At 37.3% G+C, this 20,553-nt stretch overlaps 2 protein-coding genes across 3 annotated transcripts; both read left to right on the top strand.

The window, feature by feature from the left end:
- Positions 1-5,227: 5,227 nt before the first annotated feature.
- LOC125078873 (olfactory receptor 8B3-like) lies at positions 5,228-6,373 on the top strand. Its single transcript, XM_047692102.1, has one exon. The coding sequence runs from the start codon at positions 5,291-5,293 to the stop codon at positions 6,371-6,373; it is 1,083 nt and encodes a 360-aa protein (XP_047548058.1). The 5' UTR covers positions 5,228-5,290.
- A 6,246-nt stretch (positions 6,374-12,619) lies between these two features.
- On the top strand, positions 12,620-15,263 carry LOC125078872 (olfactory receptor 8B3-like). 2 transcript variants are annotated; one of them, XM_047692099.1, is made up of 2 exons: positions 12,620-12,669; positions 14,330-15,263. In XM_047692099.1, the coding sequence occupies exons 1-2, from the start codon at positions 12,620-12,622 to the stop codon at positions 15,261-15,263; spliced, it is 984 nt and encodes a 327-aa protein (XP_047548055.1). The 2 variants fall into 2 exon arrangements, with proteins under 2 accessions (XP_047548055.1, XP_047548056.1); XM_047692100.1 differs by lacking the exon at positions 12,620-12,669 and having other exon boundaries at positions 14,276-15,263.
- The last annotated feature ends 5,290 nt before the right edge of the window (positions 15,264-20,553 follow it).

The following is a 20,553-nucleotide window of genomic DNA, read 5'->3' as shown; positions in this document are numbered from 1 at the left end:
ATCTCAGAGGGAACACATTTTTCCTAGAAGTACCATTGATAGGACAGTTGATAGGATTTTACAAAGTAGGGTAAACAAACCTCAGATTACTGCCCTTCTCCTTGAATGTGACATGTACTGTGACTTGTGGGGTTTGCTAGGACATATTTCTAAGTTCTGTTGTCCAGAAATGAAATTGTTCATTTGCTTTAACCCCAGGATTTTTATACTTTTGATCTGCTCAGAAATTTCATATTATGACAAGATTTGAGCACAGGAAAGAGTAACTCTTAATCACAACCACTTATTTTTGAGCTGAGGATGGGAATTAAATGCACTGGTCACACAAGTCATGGATTGGCAGGTCCTTTTCTTCTTCATTTTTACTCAGGTTGCAAGAGAAAAATAAAATTAAGCTCTTAATCATTACTTCCATTTGCAGTTTATAGTTATGCTTTCTTTAAGATGGGGAGCTTTGGTTTTCTTAAGGATACCCTAGTGCCTCTTTTTAAGTACCACATGCAGAAGTGGAGTTTCCTAGCAGGACTTTTAACATCATTTCATACAATTAATCATCTACTCTTTACCTTGGTCCTTTCCCAAATTTTCCATTTTGATTTCTATCACATTTTGTAACCTAATTTTGTGAGTGTAGAAGTTTCAAAATCATATACGGTATGTTGGAAGTATCCTAAACACAGATATTAGATATAGATCTTAGATCATAGATAGAGCATGAAGAAAGACTTTTAAAGTAAAGTCTGCTATAGACTGAATCTGGCTTTCTCAAATTCCTATGTTGAAACTTAATCCTTAGTATGATGGTATTAGCAAATGAGAACTCTGGCAGTTGATTAGGTCATGAGGGTGGGGCCTTCATGAATGGGATCGGTGCCCTTATAAAAGAGATATCAGAGAGTTCCCTTTTTTCCTTTGGTCATGTGAGGACAGAGCAAGAAGACAAATAGTCTATGAAGCAGAAAAAGAGACCTCACCAGAGTTGAAAAATCTCCTGGTACCTTTATCTTGGATTTCCCAGATTCCAGAACTGTGAGAAATAAATTTCTCTTGTTTATAAGCCCCCAATCCATGGATTTGTTATAGCAGCCCAGAGACTAACACGTGCCCAAGTGGTCTTTTCTATCTTTTTCCCTTCAGAGTTGACATTAAGAAGGGCACTTGATGTAATGAGCACTGGGCATTATACACAACTGTTGAATCACTAAATTCTACTCCTGAAACTAATAATACATTATATGTTAACAAATTAATTTAAATAAAACATTAAAATAAAAATCTGTAATTGTGGTAGGTACAAGTCATTGTTTTATGTTTGGAGCCATGTCTTATTTTAAGCAGTTTTCACATTTGGAGAAATTCAGAGACTATTGCTTTTTTACTACTAACGGAATCCCCTCTGTATGAGTAGAGAATGATGCTTCTGCCCTCCTCTGCTACTAAATATAAGTGTGTGTGTAAATATATGCTTATGTGTTCTTCAGATGAATAAGAATTCAGAATTCATCAGGGATACTAGCTTCTAATTTTCTTTCCTTGTACTATTTTTGTCTGGATTTGGTATCAGGGTAATGGGGGCCTCATAGAATGGATTTGAAAGTCTACCCTGTTCTTTACTTTTATGGGACTTGAGAAGGACTGGTGTGAATTCTTCTTTAAATAGTTGGTAGAATTTATGCTTGAAGCTTAGATTTTCCTTGTTGAGAGGTTTTAGATTATTGATTTAATCATGATACCCCTTACAGTTATGTTCAGAATTTCTATGTATTCATGATTTATTTTAGCAGGTGGTATGTTTCTAGGAATCTATTCATTTCATCTAGATTATCTAGTTGGTGTATAAATGTTCATATAATCTTATTATCCTTTACTTTTTATTTCTGTGACATCAGTTTTATTGTCTCCTCTTTCATTTCTAATTTTACTTATTGGGATCTTCTTTCTTTGTCCTTATTTAGACTTGCTGAGGGCTTGCCAATTTTATCTTATAAAACAGCTCTTATTTTCAGTGATTTTACTATTATTTTCTATTTTCTATTTGATGTATTTCTGCTTTATTTGTTCTTTTCTTTCTAGTTCCTTCAGGTATAAAGGTAGGTTGTTGAATCAAGTGTCTCTTCTTTTTAAATATAGATGTTTATCATAATAGATTTTCTTCTTGGTGTACATGTGTAAGCCTAGCACACACCCTCACATATTTTCCTCCTTGGTCATATACTCACATACATTATTGGGGCTGTAGTTTTGATTTAAAAGAAATATTTCTGACATTTTGCTTTTGTCATTTAAAAAGGCTTTATTTAATGCATACATGTGTTTTGTGTCTATTAACATTTTTAGTTATAGCTACTTTTAATACTTTTATCTTTTAACTTTCATATCAAAATTAAAAGAAGTTCACCCACCACTTTTATAATGCAATATTCTGTACTGTTATCTGTGTTTACCTTTATCAATTTATTTTAGACTTTTTAAAGTTAACGTGATGTTATTTAGTGTCTTTCTTTATAACAGTTCTTATGAGGCAGGTTTAGTGGTGATGAACTTCTCCAGTTTTTTGTTCATGTAAGAAAAAAATGTTGTCTCTTCTCCTTTTGGTATTTATAGTATTCTTGGTGGACCCCCTTTTTTCTCTTTCAGTTCCTTGAATAGATCATCCCACTCTCTTCTGACCTGCAAGATTTCTGTTGAAATCCGTTGAATTCTGCTGAAAAAATCCATTGATGTTCTTATAGGGGTTTTATTGTATGGGATAAATTGCACATTTCTTGCACCTTGAAAGTTTCCTTTGTCTTTACTTTTCAGTAATTTGATTATAATGTGTCTTGGTGTGGATTTCTTTGAAGTCTTTTTTTTTTTTTTTTTTTTTGTGCAGGGGTGGGAGTGGGGATCATTTTTGCTTCCTGGATCTGGATGTTCATTTCCTTCTACAGATTTGGGGATTTTTAAGCATTTTTCCTTTGATAACTCTTTCAGGTCATTTACCAGCTCTTCTTTGGGGATTCCTATAATGCATATATTGGTCCACCTGACATTGCCCAATAATTCTCTTATTTTCTTTACTATTTTTCATTCTTCCTTTTGCTACTTTGATGAGTAATTTCAAATGGCTTTTTAAAAAAATTCTATGATCCTTTCTTTGGAGTGATCTACTCTGCTGTTTTAACCCTCCAGTAATTTTTCCAGTTGGTTATTCTGTTCTTCAGCCACAGACTTCTTCTTGGTATTCTTTAGAGGTTTCTGTCTCTTGTTTGATATTCTCAATTTTTTATATGTATTGTTCTCTGACTGCAATGAACCTTATTATAACAGCCATTTTGAATTCTAAGTCAGGTAAATGATGGACAGTTTGTGGAGATTTATATTGTCCGTTTGGGGAAATACTGAGACTCCCTGGGCTTGTTTCTGGACATTAGACAAAATATCTACCTGTCCTAATCTTCATGGACTAGCCTTGCACTAGAGAAGACCCACACAGTAAGCCTGGCCAGATGGTGGGAGCCTTTTACTTTTCTTGTCATTCCATCCGACTTTACTTTGTTCTTTTTGCTTCATTTCTTCTGGAGTATGTCAGGTCCCATCAGCACCCTAAAACAAAACAAGCAAGACTGAAGCCAATTCCTCAGGCAACTTATTCTGTAATAAGTTGGGTCATTAGATACATGATTGGAGGAAAAGAGTTTTCTACTGCTAGCTGTGTGCTGAGCCAGTGGTATGTGTGTGTGGTGGGTAGGTAGCTATTGTGATTTCCAACCCAAACTGCAGTCTCTGGTCTCTCTTACCTTGTGCAGCTAAACTATGCCATGTTCCATGTCCCCTCACCTTTCTGAGACATACAGTACAAAAACTAGTCTTATGGGTAGCTCCTAAACAACTTGAGGCTTTGGATGTATGGTACACCTCTTTCCTTTTCCAGGGAGTAGCTAGGAACTGGGGGATTTTTGTCCCAATCACACGTGCTATGCCAACGTAGGTATTATGACAAGAGGTTATCTCGAATATTCCTAAAAGCTTCAATATGTCTGGTTTCATGCATGCACTGGGTGCCTGACTGTCTTAGCCAGTTTCTAGATTTCTTATAAAGGGAATCAGTATCCAAATTGGTTTTGAATTAGTGTGTCATGTAGAAAAGTAGAGATTAAGGCTTCCTCTTCCACCAGTTTGCAGAATGGGAAATGGGTCTTGGCTATTCCTGAGGGGAGGTATGATCCCTACAGGGAAGGGAAAAATTGATCAAATTGTTGAATCCCTAAGAAACTGAAGACATATTATGGTCCAGGGTATTTATAGAATCCCCACAGTTTCTGATTACACTTAGAGGTTTTCCTTGGGGAAGACACTGAGCAAGATTCTGCCTTGTTTACAACCAAGTACATTATATAATCACACTCACATTATATCTTCTGTGACTTACCAAGTGGCAAAAATTATAATAGTAAAGACTGTTTTTGTCTACTGTTTAAGGGAACTCAAAGTCATAATCAGAAATTATGATCTACAGTTCTAAATGATTTTCTAGCATATATCAGCAATTAAGTGTTGGCTGCGTTTTCTTTGAGGAACCAAATCTCACAGTCTGAAATTGTCCTTCCATGACAATGGGAGTAATAACAATGATAAGGAAAGTTTTACAATGATAAGGAAAGTAATAACAATGATAAGGAAAGTAATAACAATGATAACCAAAGTTTTCTGGCTTAAGGTGGGTGAACTTCTAAATTTCATTTTTATTCATGTCCTCCTTTTTTGAGATGGAGGTCTGAGGATCAAAGATATGTCACTTTCCCCAGTTTTGCAGTCCTGAATCTCAAGTGAAATTGAGAAAAATCTGTCAGGAGCTGGGAGTGTTCAGAGATATTGTATGTGGTGGTCAAAAATGCATTCTGTCCATCATTAAGTTCCTCTCCGTGGGAAAACTTGCTACTCCAGATTAGTGACTTTGATTCTGTGACATGGAGCAGTAACTTCCCGTAGACTGGTCCCTTAGTTTTGGATTAGAAACAATCTACTTGGTTTCCACCACACCAAGTCCAATCTGCATTAGAAGCCAGCTCCAGGTCTCAGCTTCCAGTTTTATTGCTGAAGAGAGGGCTCAAGTGAATGAAAATGATTGAGGAGAGAAAGATAATTCTGTCCTGGTGCAAACTTCTCCCTTATCTTTTTTTTTTTTTTCCAACTGTTACGTTTACATTTGGCAGTATTTCCCTTTACTCTATAGACTGTTTTGAAGTTCTTTGTTACTTAGTTTACAGAGCCCAATAAGGAGCAGTCTGAGTCACTCAGTCTCATAATAATGGTAAAAGAGTTTGTGGGTCCAGGTTGGACTAGTCTTTTATCTTCCCTCTACATATACCACACTTGGGAGAGGAGATATGGTGGAAAAATCTGGGTTTTTCTCTTTCTAACTTTTTCCTTCTGTGCTCACAGATCCCCTTTGAGAAGAATGGCTCGTGGAAATTCTTCCTTTGTGACTGAATTCATTCTGGCGGGGCTCACAAACCTTCCAGATCTCCAGCTCCCCCTGTTCTGTCTCTTTCTCGTCATGTACGTGGTCACTGTGTTGGGAAATTTGGGCTTGATAAATCTAATAGGGTTCAATTCACACCTGCATACCCCCATGTACTTTTTCCTCTTGAATTTGTCCTTCATAGACCTCTGTTATTCTTCTGTGTTTACACACAAAATGCTGATTAACTTCACATCAAAGAAGAATATTATCTCCTACAGGGGATGCATGACCCAGCTTTACTTTTTCTGTTATTTCGCTATTTCTGAAGCTTATGTACTGACATCAATGGCCTATGATCGCTATGTGGCCATCTGTAACCCACTCTTATATAATGTTGCCATGTCCCCCAAAGTGTGTTCCATCCTTATGCTTGGTTCATATTTAATGGCATTTTCGGGTGCCGTGGCTCACACAGGATGCATGCTGAGACTGACCTTCTGTGATACAAACACCATCAACCATTATTTGTGTGACATTCTCCCTCTATTCCAGCTCTCCTGCACCAGCACCTATGTCAATGAGCTGGTGGTTTTCATTGTGTTGAGCATCAATGTGATTGTGCCCACTGTTACCATTTTTGTCTCTTATGGTTTCATCCTATCCAGCATCCTGCACATGAGCTCCACTGAGGGCAGGTCGAAAGCCTTCAGCACATGCAGCTCCCACATAATTGCTGTTTCTCTATTCTTTGGCTCCTGTGCTTTTATGTATCTTAAACCATCTTCTGCTGGGTCTATGGATGAGGGGAAAATCTCTTCTATCTTTTACACTAACACAGTTCCCTTGATGAATCCCTTCATTTACAGCTTGAGAAACAAAGATGTTAAACTTGCCCTTGGGAAAATTCTGAGTAGGAAACAGTTTTAATAGGAAAGAATGTCTCTCTGCTGTTAGTTACACAGCAGGGAGGTTTTTTGTTTGTTTGTTTGTTTGTTTGTTTAGTGTGTGTGTGTGTGTGTGTGTGTGTGTGTGTGTGTGTGTGTGTGTGTTTTCAGCAGGGAGCTTTTATGTGTTTCAAGAAAATATTTTCAGGGGTAGCCTTCTTCGCCTATTTTTTTCTGAACATAGTCAAAGAGATTTGGGTCTTCTGTCTGTAATTTACTAGGTCTTTTTTTTTTTTTCATCATTTGCACAATGCCTTCAATTTTTTCCTGTTTATCAACAGGAATGTAATATCTGAGTTTAAAATTCTTTTCATTTAAACTTCTTTTTTCCACTGGAAAAAGATGAATAGTCTCTAAATTATTGAATTGAGCAACAACAAAATTGACACTGTAGCACTGGGCTTGTTCTTATCTGCCACTTGCTATTAGAAGCACAAATCAGATAGTGTGATAGTATGTGTATACTCCTGTTTCTTTGCTCTGATTGGCAATAATATATCTGTTTTTTTCTTAATTTATTTACTTTAGAGGGAGTAGGGAAGAGGGAGAAGAGGAGAGAATTCCAAGCAGACTCTGGGCTGAGCATGGAGACCAATATCAGGACTCAGATCAGGACCTTGAGATCACAATCTGAGCTGAAACCAAGAGTTGGACACTTAACTACCTGCGCCCCATAGGTGCCCCAAGAATATATCATTTTTTAAGTGGCAGAAATAGAAGTTTTAATAAAGACTATTATTTTTAATCTATTTTGCATCTGTAATCATTTCGCAGGAGGCTTCTTTTGGCAAAGAGTTGGTTTTATTCTTAGGCAGTCAAAGTAGCACGTAGCTGATCAACAAAACGTATTTACTGTATGGATGGGAAAATGAAGATCAGAGTAGTTAATAATTCACCCAAAGTCACACAGCTGCACAAATACAAGGTCTAGAGTATCCTCTCAGTCTTCTGATTTCAACTCTACTGTCTTTATGATATGCTTTGCTTCTACTCTATTATTTTGTTTCAATAAACAAGGACTATGAGAAAACACTTCTAGTTTGAAGGTTGTTTCTACATTGTCCCAGGATGACGTGTGAATTTCTCTCATGCTGGGTATTACATTTTTATTTTTTGTTTAGGAAAACAAACAGGTTGTCCCTTCTTTTTTAGTACTGAGATACATAAGATTTATTTATTTATTTATTTTTATTTTTAATTTAAACTCAATTAGCCAACATATAGTACATCATTAGTTTCAGATGTATTTTCAATAATTTATCAGTTGCATGTTATACCCAGTCCTCATACAATCACATGCCTTCCTTAATGATTCATGAGATTTAAAATAGGAGTTTTCTCCTTATTCAGAATATATGACTTTATTCAAACAGATAAGCAGTAGTGAACATTTAGCAGCTATGCAATGAAAAATTTAAAAACATGGCTTTTGTATTTCGTTTTACTTAAACACCACTAAATTTAACAATAATCATTTTTTTGTTAATAAACCGAGTTTCCATATCTAGGTCATTGCTTCATTTCACTCTTTTCCTCTAATTAATTTTTACTTAGACCTGTTGTCAAAATATTAATTGAGAACTCTAAGGCTTGATCTGTATCTACCTTTAGAATTCTTTTTTTTAAATTAATTTCCTGAGGTACGATAGGTTACAAATACTTCATCGAAATGAATGGAAAATTGAACAGGGAATTAAAAGAAAATAAATATTGAAGTGCCAGCTTCCCTTAGTAGGAAATGAAGAAGCAGATGTGTTGTGTTCCTCCAGGAACCCAACCGGTTTCATGACCATAAATTTACTGTCATCTTAAAATAAAAATGTTTAAATAGCTCTTAAGCAGATTCTTCAAATAGAATATTTTAGAGTCAGTCAAATTAAACTTGCATTTTAAGAGATTTACTCATAGTAGCCACATCCCAGCTACCTGGCATGTAAGAAAAAGCAATCCAAAGAGGAGAAAACTCCTATGTGAAGGAATGTGTTAAATATTGAGAATGCAGGGGCGCCTGGGTAGCTCAGTGGGTTGAGCCTCTGTCTTTGGCTTCGGTCCCATTCTCAGGGTCCTGATATAGAGTCCCACATCTGGCTCTCTGCTTGGCAAGGATCCTGCTTCCCCCCGCCCTCCTCTGATTGCCTCTCTGCCTACTTGTGATCTCTCTATCCAATAAATAAATAAAATCTTTAAAAAAATATTGAGAATGCAAAGGTAAATTGGACATGGGTCCTAATTCATTGAGAAGGTGATGTTTAAAGTGAGTATTTAGAAAAAATCTTTTTTGTCTCTTGCAGAGACAGAGAGCATGCAGGAGTACTAGTGTGGGAGGGGGAAGAGCAGAAGGAGAGAGAGAAGCAGACTCCCCACTGAGCAGGGAGTCTGTCCTGGTCCTCAATCTCAGGACCCTGAGATCTTGACCTGAGCCAAATGCAGATGCTTAACGGACTGGGCCACCGAAGTGCTGCCCCTGGAAAAGTATCCTTTTAAGGAAGTTTACTGTCCAGTGCAAAAGCTCCTAAGGTGATACTTCTGGCATGTTTGAGAATACAGAAAGGAATACTGTATTAAATAGAAGGAATAAAAGAGAGAGTTGAAGGAGCTGAGGACAGACATGTAACAAGGGACAAGATCATGGTGGAAATTGTTGGTAATTGTGAAAGTTGGACTTTTACTAAGTGAAATGGAGTACTGGATTAAAACGTAATACATAATATATACATACACATAAAGCATATATACAGTATAGACATATAATACCCCATATATCACAACTATGACACTACCACCTTGATTTGAGAAACTATTGTCTCTGACTTGCATTAACACAAGACCCTCCTAATTAAATGCCTGCTTCATCCAATAAACCTCCTACAGTTTATCTCCTAAAAGCAGCTAGTAAAATTTTTTTCCCCCAAAAGATACTGTAGGCAAATCAAGAGACCCAGTGTTCTTTCCCTCCTTTATCATTAGTTATGTTCTAGGCTGTTTAGAGAATCCATGACCTAACAAATATCAGAGGCAAAAGGAACCTGATGCAGGACTCAATTCCAGGACCCTGAGCCAAAGACAGATGCTTAACTGACTGAGCCACCCAGTGGCTCCGTGTTGCAGAATTTCTTAGCAAGAATTTAATCCTCAATTTATATAATTAATAATTTTCTGTTTACCTTAGATCCCTTTCCAAAATTCTGCATAATGAAATTTCCCTTCTCTTACCTAATTTGGTTAGTCTAGCAGTTTCAAATATTATACAATATATTGGGAAGATTCTAAATAAGAGATAGAAAACTAAGAAGACACTTCAAGGAAACCTAAAATTAAAATTTCAAAAGGTATAATCTTAATTATGATCCATCAGATACTTAGTGCCTGGCAATCTGTTCCATTTCTCTTTTAGGAGTTGCCATGAGAAAGAAGTTACACACACACACACACACACACACACACACACATGGTAGCATGAGTTCTTGTTTTCTGCTTGGAGACACTATTTTATGCAGTTTGAAACATTCAGTGTCTGATGCTTTTTTACTAATAGGACCCTCTCATGTTACAGAATGATGTTCCTCCTCTCCTCACCACATACATATTAAGTAGTGTATGTGTAAATATATACTTATATGATTTTATTTATCTGCACACAAACACAACTACACACAAATACATTTACAACATGATTTGACTATCTTGAGGCAATTGGGTTGATTTACAGCTTAAAACAGTGAATTTACTTTAAAAAATAACATTTTTTTCTATATTTAAACTGAAAAACACAATCCTGGCCCCTGTGTGGCTCAGTGGGTTAAAGCCTCTGCCTTCGGCTCGGGTCATGATCCCAGGGTCCTGGAATCCAGCCCAGCATTGGGCTCTCTGCTCAGCAGGGAGCCTGCTTCCCCTCTCTCTCTGCCTGCCTCTCTGCCTACTTGTGATCTCTATCTGTCAAATAAATAAATAAAATCTTAAAACAAACAAACAAACAAACAAACACAATCCCTGTTCTAAATACCTTTACAAACTCTTCGTAGGTGGCGGATTGTGTTGATGCTCTATCCGATAGGTATTACTCCTCCAAATATTCTTTTTTTTTTTGACAGACAGATCATGAGTAGGCAGAGAGGCAGGCAGAGAGAGAGAGAGGAGGAGGAGGCAGGCTCCCCGCTGTGAGCAGAGAGCCCGATGTGGGGCTCGATCCCAGGACCCTGAGATCATGACCCGAGCTGAAGGCAGAGGCTTTAACCACTGAGCCACCCAGGTGCCCCACTCCTCCAAATATTCTTAATGACAGAAACTTCCTTTTCTTTGATAGAGGCTGAAAATAGGAGATTCTTATTTTTGTCAGTTTTCCTTGCAGCTGTGTTGGCCATGTGGCATAGCCGTATGACTGCGAAGCCATTAAGGACATAATCTATTGGCATCTGGAGATGATTTACTTCATACTACAAGGAGATAATGTGAAAGAATTCTTTTGCCTTGTTCCTTGCTTTCTTCTTTGGATATATTGGTGTTTAGATGTCATTCTTGGAGCTATGGTGACTGTTCCATGACCATGAGATACCAAGCCCGAGAGGGAAGGCCAACAAATGAGGATGGGGAAATGGAAGAGACTGAATTCTTGATGAGAATGATTAGTTGCTGAACCAAACCTAGGATAATCTAGTTTTAAGCTAGATGAGAGAAACAAGTTCCTGTTTAAAATGGGTTTTTAATTGAGCATTCTGCAACTTGAAGCTAGAAACTTTCTAACTAGTAACACTAGTAACTTCAACTAGGTTGAAGGTTACCTTCCCAGGATATTAAATAAGAAATATGTTACTTAAGTAAATGACCATTGTCATGAAATTCTTATTCCCTTTTGGAAAACACTGAGGAGAGAAACTGTAATTTATCATGAGGAGATAGTAAGTTTGTGCAGATTTAAACTTAAATTTTAACTATTATCTTTGGTTCCCCTGGACTATTATCTTTGTTCACTATACCCTATGGTCTTAGAAATATAAACATTCTCCAATTTTTTTTTAAAGATTTTATTTATTTATTTGACAGACAGAGATCACAAGTAGGCAGAGAGGCAGGCAGAGCGTGAGAGGGGGAAGCAGGCTCACTGCTGAGCAGGGAGCCTGATATGGGGCTCAATCCCAGGACCCTGGGATCATGACCTGAGCTGAAGGCAGAGGCTTTAACCCACTGAGCCACCCAGGTGCCCCTCCAATATTTTTTAATTTTATTTGTGGAAATGCCAGAAGTTTGTATAATACTTAATGTGTGCAAAATACTTAATCAAAATAGTTCTTTCAAGTCTTCCTACTAAGTAGAGCTCTGACTCAATTTCTTCTTTAATTTTATCCAAGGATTAAACATAATTTTGAGACTTACACTTTTATTACAAAATGTTGATTGTCGAATGGGTAATGGAAAACCACTGAAAGTTCTTAAACTAAGGAGGGACAGAGTTTTGCTTTCAAAGATTATTCTAGCAGCAGTGCACATGGCTGAGTAAGAGGTACTATGTGGGAAAATGCTAGAATAGTAAGAGGTATTACAGTTTAGCAGTACAGTTCAGTTAAATTCAAAGAACCTGTGTGGTGACTGAGGGACAAGGATAGAAGTCACTATGGTCATAGGCATTGTTTCTTGGAGGGTGAGAAATGTGGATTATTTTCTGAAGATTGGCATCCAAATAACAACATGATTTTCAGAAATATTTATTTAATTTCTTCTATATGCTCTGCACTGATCTTAACCACAGGAGAAAAGTACTAAGCAAGACAGAGGAGATGTTTGTCCTTATAGAACTTACAGTTTATAGGGGAACATAGAAATTAAGGGGGGAAAAAAGTCTGATGAGTATTATGATGTATTCAAAAGGGTATAAATAATGACCACTGACATTTATTGACTATCATTATATGCAGGCACTGTTCTAATGCTATTATTAAGGAAAGAGAGAGAGATAAAGAGAGAGAAAGAGACAAATCAAGAAACAGACTCTTAACTATAGAGAACAAACTAATGGTTCCTAGAGGGGAGGTGGGTGGGGGGATGGGTGCATTAGGTGATAGGGATGAAGGAGTGCACCTGGCATGTAGAACACCAGGTGTTGTATGGAATTGTTGAATCCTTATATTGTAAACCTGAAACTAATATTACACTGCAGTTTAACTAAATGGAATTTAAATAAAAACTTTAAAAGCATAAAAAAAGATTTAATTAACACAACAACCCAAAGAAAGAGATGCTATTTTTGTCATCCTTATTATACAAAAATGAACCAGAGAAACAGAAGTTAACTAACTTGTCCAAGGTATTATTGGGAGTAAGAGTGGAAGTAGGAAGATAGGTTTCATACACATAACCTCTACCTCCATTGCCCCTACTCTTTTCTATGATGAAAAGAAATTGATAACCCCAGTTACTGAAGTGTTGCATAAAATGCTAATAAGCGGGTCTGGTAGAAATTTCCAGTAGGTGATTAAAAGTATAAACGTGAGAAGGAACATACAGAATTGAAAATTATTTTAGAGATATTCCAGGAGAGAGAACAACTGAGTTATTGCAATCTTTAAAAAATTTGAGATTAAGAAATAAGGAATCCTGGAGGCAGAACCCTTGCAGAAAAAAAAGCCCATTTAGGATATGTGAACAAAGAAGGGATGAAACAACACTGTAGATTTCCATTCAGAGATAAAGGCAAGGGGAAGAAGGGACTTTACTTTGAATCCAGGGATGTATATTCCCTAGAGTGAAATGAAGATGAGTGAACTATTGAGTCCCTAAGGAACTAAAGACATATCATGGCCCAGGGTACACAATCTCTTTATTTGTTTACACATAAAATCTGTTCCCTGAGGGAAAGGCTGAGCAAGCTTCTACCCTGTTTATAACCAAGTGTGTTATATCCTTAAATGCATTTTAAATCTATGTCCAATCAAGTAGTAAATGTGGTAATAATAAAGGCTTTATTTTTCTCTGCTTCTCAAGAGGACTCAAAGTCATAATCAGAAAGTATGATCAGAAGGATTTCAAGGGTATATCTGAATTTGAGTCAGGCTGAATCCTCTTAGAATCAAAGCCTCTGAGCCTGAAATTGCCTTTCCAGGACAGGGGTAAAGGTAAATTACCCCAGGAGAGGGGTAAATACCAAGGATAAGAGAGCTATGAGGCTTTCTGACCTAAGGAGGCTGAGTGAGTATCTGAATTCCATTTATAATAACACATTCCTGCTTTTGAGATGGAAGTTCAGAGGTCTGAGCTATGCCACTTTTTTTTCCCATTTTGTGCAGTATTGACATTCAAGTCAAGCTGGCAAGAGAAAGTGTTTGAGGGAGATAAGAGAATGTTCAGAGATTAGGGGCACAGGGGATGCAATATCTCCATCAGTAAGTTCCCCCTCTCTGGATGGAATTCTCACTCTTCCAGATTTATGGCTTTTACTCTGTGATATGGGGCAGTAACTCAACCCCTAGACCCTGGTCCCTCATTTAGGTAACAAAGAGTATTCTTAATTCTCACTCTATCAAGTGTAATCTGCATTTGAGGCCAGCACGGGGTAACTAAGGATTCTACCTCTAATTTTCCTGGTAAGGAGAGGGTCAAGTGAATGAAGAAATGGTGAGAAGGATGATTCTGTTCTGGTCCCAGCTTCTCCCTTGATTTTTCCAGGAGTCATGTTTCCGGAGACCAATTTCAATGAACTTGCCTCTCTAGGTTAAATTTGTGATGTGCTTTGCTAAATTTAGCTTATAAAGGCTTTAATAAAGGGAGAATTAATTAGTGGCCCTCAGGATCATGATAGTGGTAAAGACAGATTCTATGTGTCTAGGTTGGGCTAGTCTCAGGCACTTCCAGTGTATACACTCTCCTTAGTACAAGATCTTGCAAGGAGAGCTGAGTTGTTTCTTTATGTAACCCTATTTTTCTGTGCTCACAGATTGCCTTAGAGAAGAATGGCTCATGGAAATGCTTCCTTTGTGACTGAATTCATTCTGGCAGGGCTCACAGACCTTCCAGATCTCCAGCTCCCCCTCTTCAGTCTGTTTCTAGTCATGTACATGGTCACTATGTTGGGAAATTTGTGCTTGATAATTCTAATAGGGCTCAATTCACACCTGCACACCCCCATGTACTTTTTCCTCTTCAATTTGTCCTTCACAGACCTCTGTTATTCTTCTGTGTTTACACCCAAAATGCTGATTAACTTCACATCAAAGGAGAATATTATCTCCTACAGGGGATGCATGACCCAGTTTTACTTTTTCTGCTTTTTTGCTATTTCTGAATGTTATGTGCTGACATCAATGGCCTATGATCGCTATGTGGCCATCTGTAACCCACTCTTATATAATGTTGCCATGTCCCCCAAAGTATGTTTCAGCCTTATGCTTGGTTCATATTTGATGGCATTTTCAGGTGCCACAGCTCACACAGGATGCATGCTGAGACTGACCTTCTGTGATGCAAACACCGTCAACCATTATTTTTGTGACATCCTTCCTCTGCTCCAGCTCTCCTGCACCAGCACCTATGTCAATGAGCTGGTGGTTTTCATTGTGGCGGGCATCAATGTAATTGTGCCCAGTGTCACCATCTTTGTCTCTTATGGTTTCATCCTGTCCAGCATCCTGCGCATCAGCTCCACTGAGGGCAGGTCCAAAGCCTTCAGCACGTGCAGTTCCCACATAATTGCTGTTTTCCTCTTCTTTGGCTCCTTTGCTTTTATGTATCTTAAACCATCTTCTGTTGAGTCTATGGGTAGGGGGAAAATCTCCTCTGTCTTTTATACCAATGTGGTTCCCATGATGAACCCTTTCATTTACAGCTTGAGAAACAAAGATGTTAAACTTGCTGTGAGAAAAATTGTGAGTAGGAGAGTGTTTTGATCAGAAACCACGTCACCAGGTAGTCACAGGACGGAGAGCTTCTGTTTTTAATTACAGTAACTTTATTGGCATTTTGCTTATCCTATTCCTTTCTTATCATGCTGAAGAAAAGTTGAATCTTCTCTCAATAATTTATTTTTGCTTTTTGTAGAGTAGGTCTCTCTTCACCATTGGCACACTTTCCTCTCCCTTTTTTTCATTTGGCAATACTATTAAGAAAAAAATTATTATCAGTTTTTTTGCTCTATCATTTGAACTTATATTTTTCTTTCTGGAAATAGAAGACTTGTCTACAAATGATCAGATCAAGGAACATTTGAATGATGTACTGTCTCTGCCCCTTGCCTTGGCAGCATGAAAGGGACAATGTTTTCCTACTCTCAACCTTCCAGCATTCACTGAACAAGAATGTGTCCCCTTTCATGACAGAGATGGAAGTTTCCATAAGGACTGTCAAGTAGAAATGACTTTGCATCTATAAACACTGTGCATCATGTCTTCTTTTCCAAAGAGTTTTCTTACCTTTGCATGGTCAACCCTGCACATAACAGGGTTGTCAAAATATGTTTATTCCATGGATTGAAAAGTAAAGCTGAAAGTGGCTAGTGACCTACAATTCTGTCTTCTGAAGGAAAAAGTCTAGACTAAATTCTTTGTCTTCTGACTTCAAGCCTACCACTGTTTGTAGTGTACTTTGTTTCTACTTTATTCCATTACTTGTTGTTTCAATAAGACAAAAAGCAAGAAAGCATTTCCAATTTGAAAATTGATTGTGCTTTGTTCTGGATGATACATGAATTTCTCTCAGGGTGGGTATTGCTTTTATTTGTTTTTTTGTTTGGGAAGATAGTTCAATGGTTTTTTCTCCCCCGACTAGGAAAGGGAAGGCTTTTGGGACAAATACAGTTCAGAAATGATTGGCTCAAATGAAATGGTACTTCTTCAAAATAAAAAAAAAATGAATTTGTGATGGGAGTTAAGGAATACACTTGTGATGAGTACTGAGTGATGTATGTACAGAAGTGTTGAATCACTGTATTGTACACCTGAAACTAATACTACACTGTATGTTAACAAACTGGAATTCAAAAACATGGAGGACATTAGGAGAAGGAAGGGAAAATGAAGGGGAGGGAAATCGGAGGGGGAGATGAACCATGAGAGACTATGGACTCCGAGAAACAAACTGAGGGTTTTAGAGGGGAGGGATTTGGGGGATGGATGAGCTTGGTGATGGGTATTAAGGAGGGCATGTATTGCATGGAGCACTGGGTGTTATATGCAAACAAAGAATCATGGAACACTACATCAAAAACTAATGATGTATTATATGGTGACTAATATAAAGCAATACTTTAAAAATTTAAATACTTTAAAAAATTAATTTGGGATGTTTGCACATACTTGTAATTCACAGAGCAAGGCATAGGAGGGAAAGGAGCCCAGAACATATAATCAGGCCAGGGTTCAACAGGACACATGGCTAATAAATATAAGGTCTTGGTGTGCAGAGTGGTCATGAGGATTTAAACCACTTTTCAAAATCAGTTTTAATCCTGCTCTATATAGTGCTATAAAAATACAGTCCATAAAGCTTTCATAAGATTTGTAATGTACAGTGTGCAGACAGTGGTAGTGTTTGGAGGAATGAAGTGGAAAGCTCGGGTCACATTTGGGGGACTAAGTAGATAGAGGATATTTCAAAAGATAAAGTAGTGAATAGTAATTAAAACTCGATTAAGGAAGAAGGAGTCCAGAAAGCAAAATGATATGTGATAAAAGTCCATTCTTATGATTCTCCTCCTCTTCCTGGAAGGCCCTAGAAATATTATGGGGATCATAATATTTGGTATTTGGTATTAAAAAATAAAGTTTATTTATTTAAAAAATAAAGTTCACCTCCCCAGGACTTGAAGACATGAGAACAATTAATTCAGTCCTGTTTTTTTGGAGGCACCTATATGCTACTTCTTACCTATTTAAGGTACAAAACCCTCAAGTTGCAGTTTGGAAGAAACTTTCAGTGAGTAACCAAATCAAATTAAACAGTGTCTTTTCTGTAATAGGATGTCAGATTATTTTTCTTTTGAGGAAAGACAAAAAAAAAATTTTACTCTAAAAATCTTTGATCTTAACCAAGGGATAATGTCCACATTTTGTAAGATAACTTTAATATTTTCAATTTTACTTGTTTTCTAATCTCCACTTAAGATGTAGATACTGTGAAAGTTGGCATGACTGGTGTGTTTTCTGGTTTGTTGGTAGATGTTTTGCATGACTACTTATAACCACTTCTCCTAACTCCCAATATTAATATGCTTGATTTTCACATGTTTATTTATATAAAATGGTTGATCTATGTTGGTGTTTTCTTTCTTTCTTTCTTTCTTTTCATTTATTTACCATCCCTTTTCTTTTCTTTTTTTTTTTTAAGAGAGGGAGGGGAACAGGGGCAGAGGAAGAGAGGGAGAGAGAGAATTCCAAGCCAACTTCAAACCCAGACTGGAGCCCCAGGCAGGGCCCAAGCTCATGACCCTGAGATCAGGACCTGAGCCAAAATCAAGAGTCAGATGTTCATCCAAGTGACCCACCCAGACTCCCCTACTGTCTGTTTTGATTAAATTGTTTTCCTTATTGAGATTGAAGTGTATCTATATAAGTAAATAATACTTGTGCTATTTGGGGACCTCTATAGACATTGCAGAGGTGTGTCCATCCACTCTGTTTTTATTTTATCACTATTTGAGGTGGCCCCAAATATGTGTTAAACCTGGTCACTAATCTTTCATTTGAGAAGTCTGAAAATACAAGTTAAAATTGTTTCATTTTTAGAGAAGGTAAGCTTTCTTTCAAATTAGTTTCCATTTTTTCCTGATTATTTTTGAAGAAAATTAACAAAAGTTTAAATAAAACTTACTAAATCTAGGTTTGGCAAAGTTTTAAGAAAGAGACTCAGGGGCATCTGAGCTGCTCAGACAATTAAGAGACTGCCTTAGGCTCAGGTCATTTGAGCCTAGTGTCAGGTTCCCTGCTCAGTGGGGACTCTGCTTTTTCCTCTCCCTTTGCCCTTCCCCACGCTCATGCTCTCCCTCTTTCTTAAATGAATAAATAAAATCTTTAAAAAACATTTTTTTAAAGATTTTATTTATTCATTTCAGGGAGAGAGAGAGAGCACACAAGCATGAATGGGGAGGGGCATAGGAAGAAGCAGACGCCCTGCTGAGCAGGGAGCCCCATGCAGTGCTCCATCCCAGGACACTGGGATCATGACCTGAGCCCAAGGCAGAGGCTTTAACCCACTGAGCCACCAAGGTGGCCCAAATGAATAAAAATCTTTAAAAATAACTAACTAACTAACTAACTAAATAAATAAAACAACTTCTCTATAACTTTTAGTTAGCAACACAAGCTCTATTTGGACTTCTCTCAAAGGAAGGGAATCAAGTTCAGGTGATTTACATTTAAAAATAGAGTTATCCTGGGACGCCTGGGTGGCTCAGTTGGTTAAGCAGCGCCTTTGGCTCGGGTCATGATCCCAGCGTCCTGGGATCGAGTCCCACATCGGGCTCCTTGCTCATCAGGGAGCCTGCTTCTCCCTCTGCCTCTGCCTGCCATTCTGTCTGCCTGTGCTTGCTCTCTCTCCCTCTCTCTCTCTGACAAATAAATAAATAAAATCTTAAAGAAAAAAAACACATAGAGTTATCCTTAACAGTTTTTGTTTTCTTGAGTTATCTGAATGGAACGAATGAAATAAGGAGAAAAAAAAATATATATATATATAGAGAGAGATGATAGATAGATGATATCTTAGTTAAACAGGTAAACCATGAGATTCGCTGGGACCTGTGAACTAGCATAGAGATGTTTCTAAGTCAGTGTGAACACTTCGAGTTTCAGGGCTTAATGGAAAATGGTCCTCCTAGTTAAAGAAAGTTCCCTGACTACATCCTGATTTTGTTTAATGGACCCTTTCTCTAAGCAAGCTGCTATTGCTGCTGAAGATCAAATTTGGAATGATTAGAGTGTACTACAGTTAAAGGCTGAAAAAAACGGGAGTAAAAGGGGTTTTGATTTCTATATTCCTTTAATTTCTAAACCCCAAATTTATAGATCTCCATCACTCACTTGTTTATACTGCTTTCCTATACACACACACACACACACACATACACGGTCTTTAGTCTTGTGTTTTATAAGATCACTGTGTAAAAACTAAGGCAGGGAATGCAACCCACTTTTTTAGAAAGTTTTTATTTAAATTCAGATAGTTACCCTAAAGTGTCATATTGGTTTCAGGTGTACAATATAGTGATTCAACATTTCCATGCAAAACCTGATTCTTATCCAGCCCCCCACTACCCCCTTCTGGTAACTTTCAGTTAATGTGTTGTTGGATTTGGTTTGCTAGTATTTTATTGAGTTTTTGCATCTTGGCCTGTAGTTCTCTCTTTCAGTGGGGTCTTTATCTGGGTTTGGTTTCAGGTTAAATCTGTTCTCATAAAATGAATTTGGAAGTTTTCTTTCCTTTTTTATATTTTGGAATAATTTAAGAAGAATAAGTAGTAACTCTTATTTAAGTGTTTGGTAGAATTTGCCTGTGAAGCCATCTGGCCCTATATTTTTGTTTGCTGAGATTTTCTGGTTACAGATTCAATTTCTTTGCTGGTTATTGGTCTGTTCAAATTTTCTAGCTCTACCTGTTTCTGTGTTGGTAGTTTATATGTTTCTAGGAATTGCCCAATTTTTGGCATATAGTTTTTCATAATATTCTCGTATAATCGTTTGTATTTCTGTGGTGTTGATTATTTCTCTCATGTCACTTGTGATTTTATTTATTTGATTCCTTTTTTTTAAAAGATTTTTATTTATTTATTTGACAGAGATCACAAGTAGGCAGAGAGGCAGGCAGAGAGGGGAGAAGCAGGGTTCCCGCTGAGCAGAGAGCCTGATGTGGGGCTCAATCCCAGGACCCTGAGATCATGACCTGAGCCAAACCAAAGGCAGAGGCTTTAACCCACGGAGCCACCCAGGTGCCCCCCACAACTGTTTTTTTTTTTTCTTGATAAATTTGGTTAGAGGCTTATCAATTTTATTTATTTATTTTTCCAAAGAACCAACTCCTGGTTTCATTGATCTATTGTTTAGTGTTTTGTTGTTGTTGTTGTTTTTAGTTTTTATATCATTTATTTCTGCTCTCATCTTTATTATTTCCTTCCTTCAGCTGGTTTTAGGTTTTATTTTTTTCTTTTTCTAGCTCCTTTAAAGTGTAAGGTTAGGTTATTTGAGCTTT

Source organism: Lutra lutra, chromosome 10, assembly GCF_902655055.1.
Source record: "Lutra lutra chromosome 10, mLutLut1.2, whole genome shotgun sequence".
Taxonomy (NCBI): domain Eukaryota; kingdom Metazoa; phylum Chordata; class Mammalia; order Carnivora; family Mustelidae; genus Lutra; species Lutra lutra.
The sequence above is the reverse complement of the archived record's forward strand: the minus strand, read 5'-3'. Positions and strand labels throughout refer to the sequence as shown.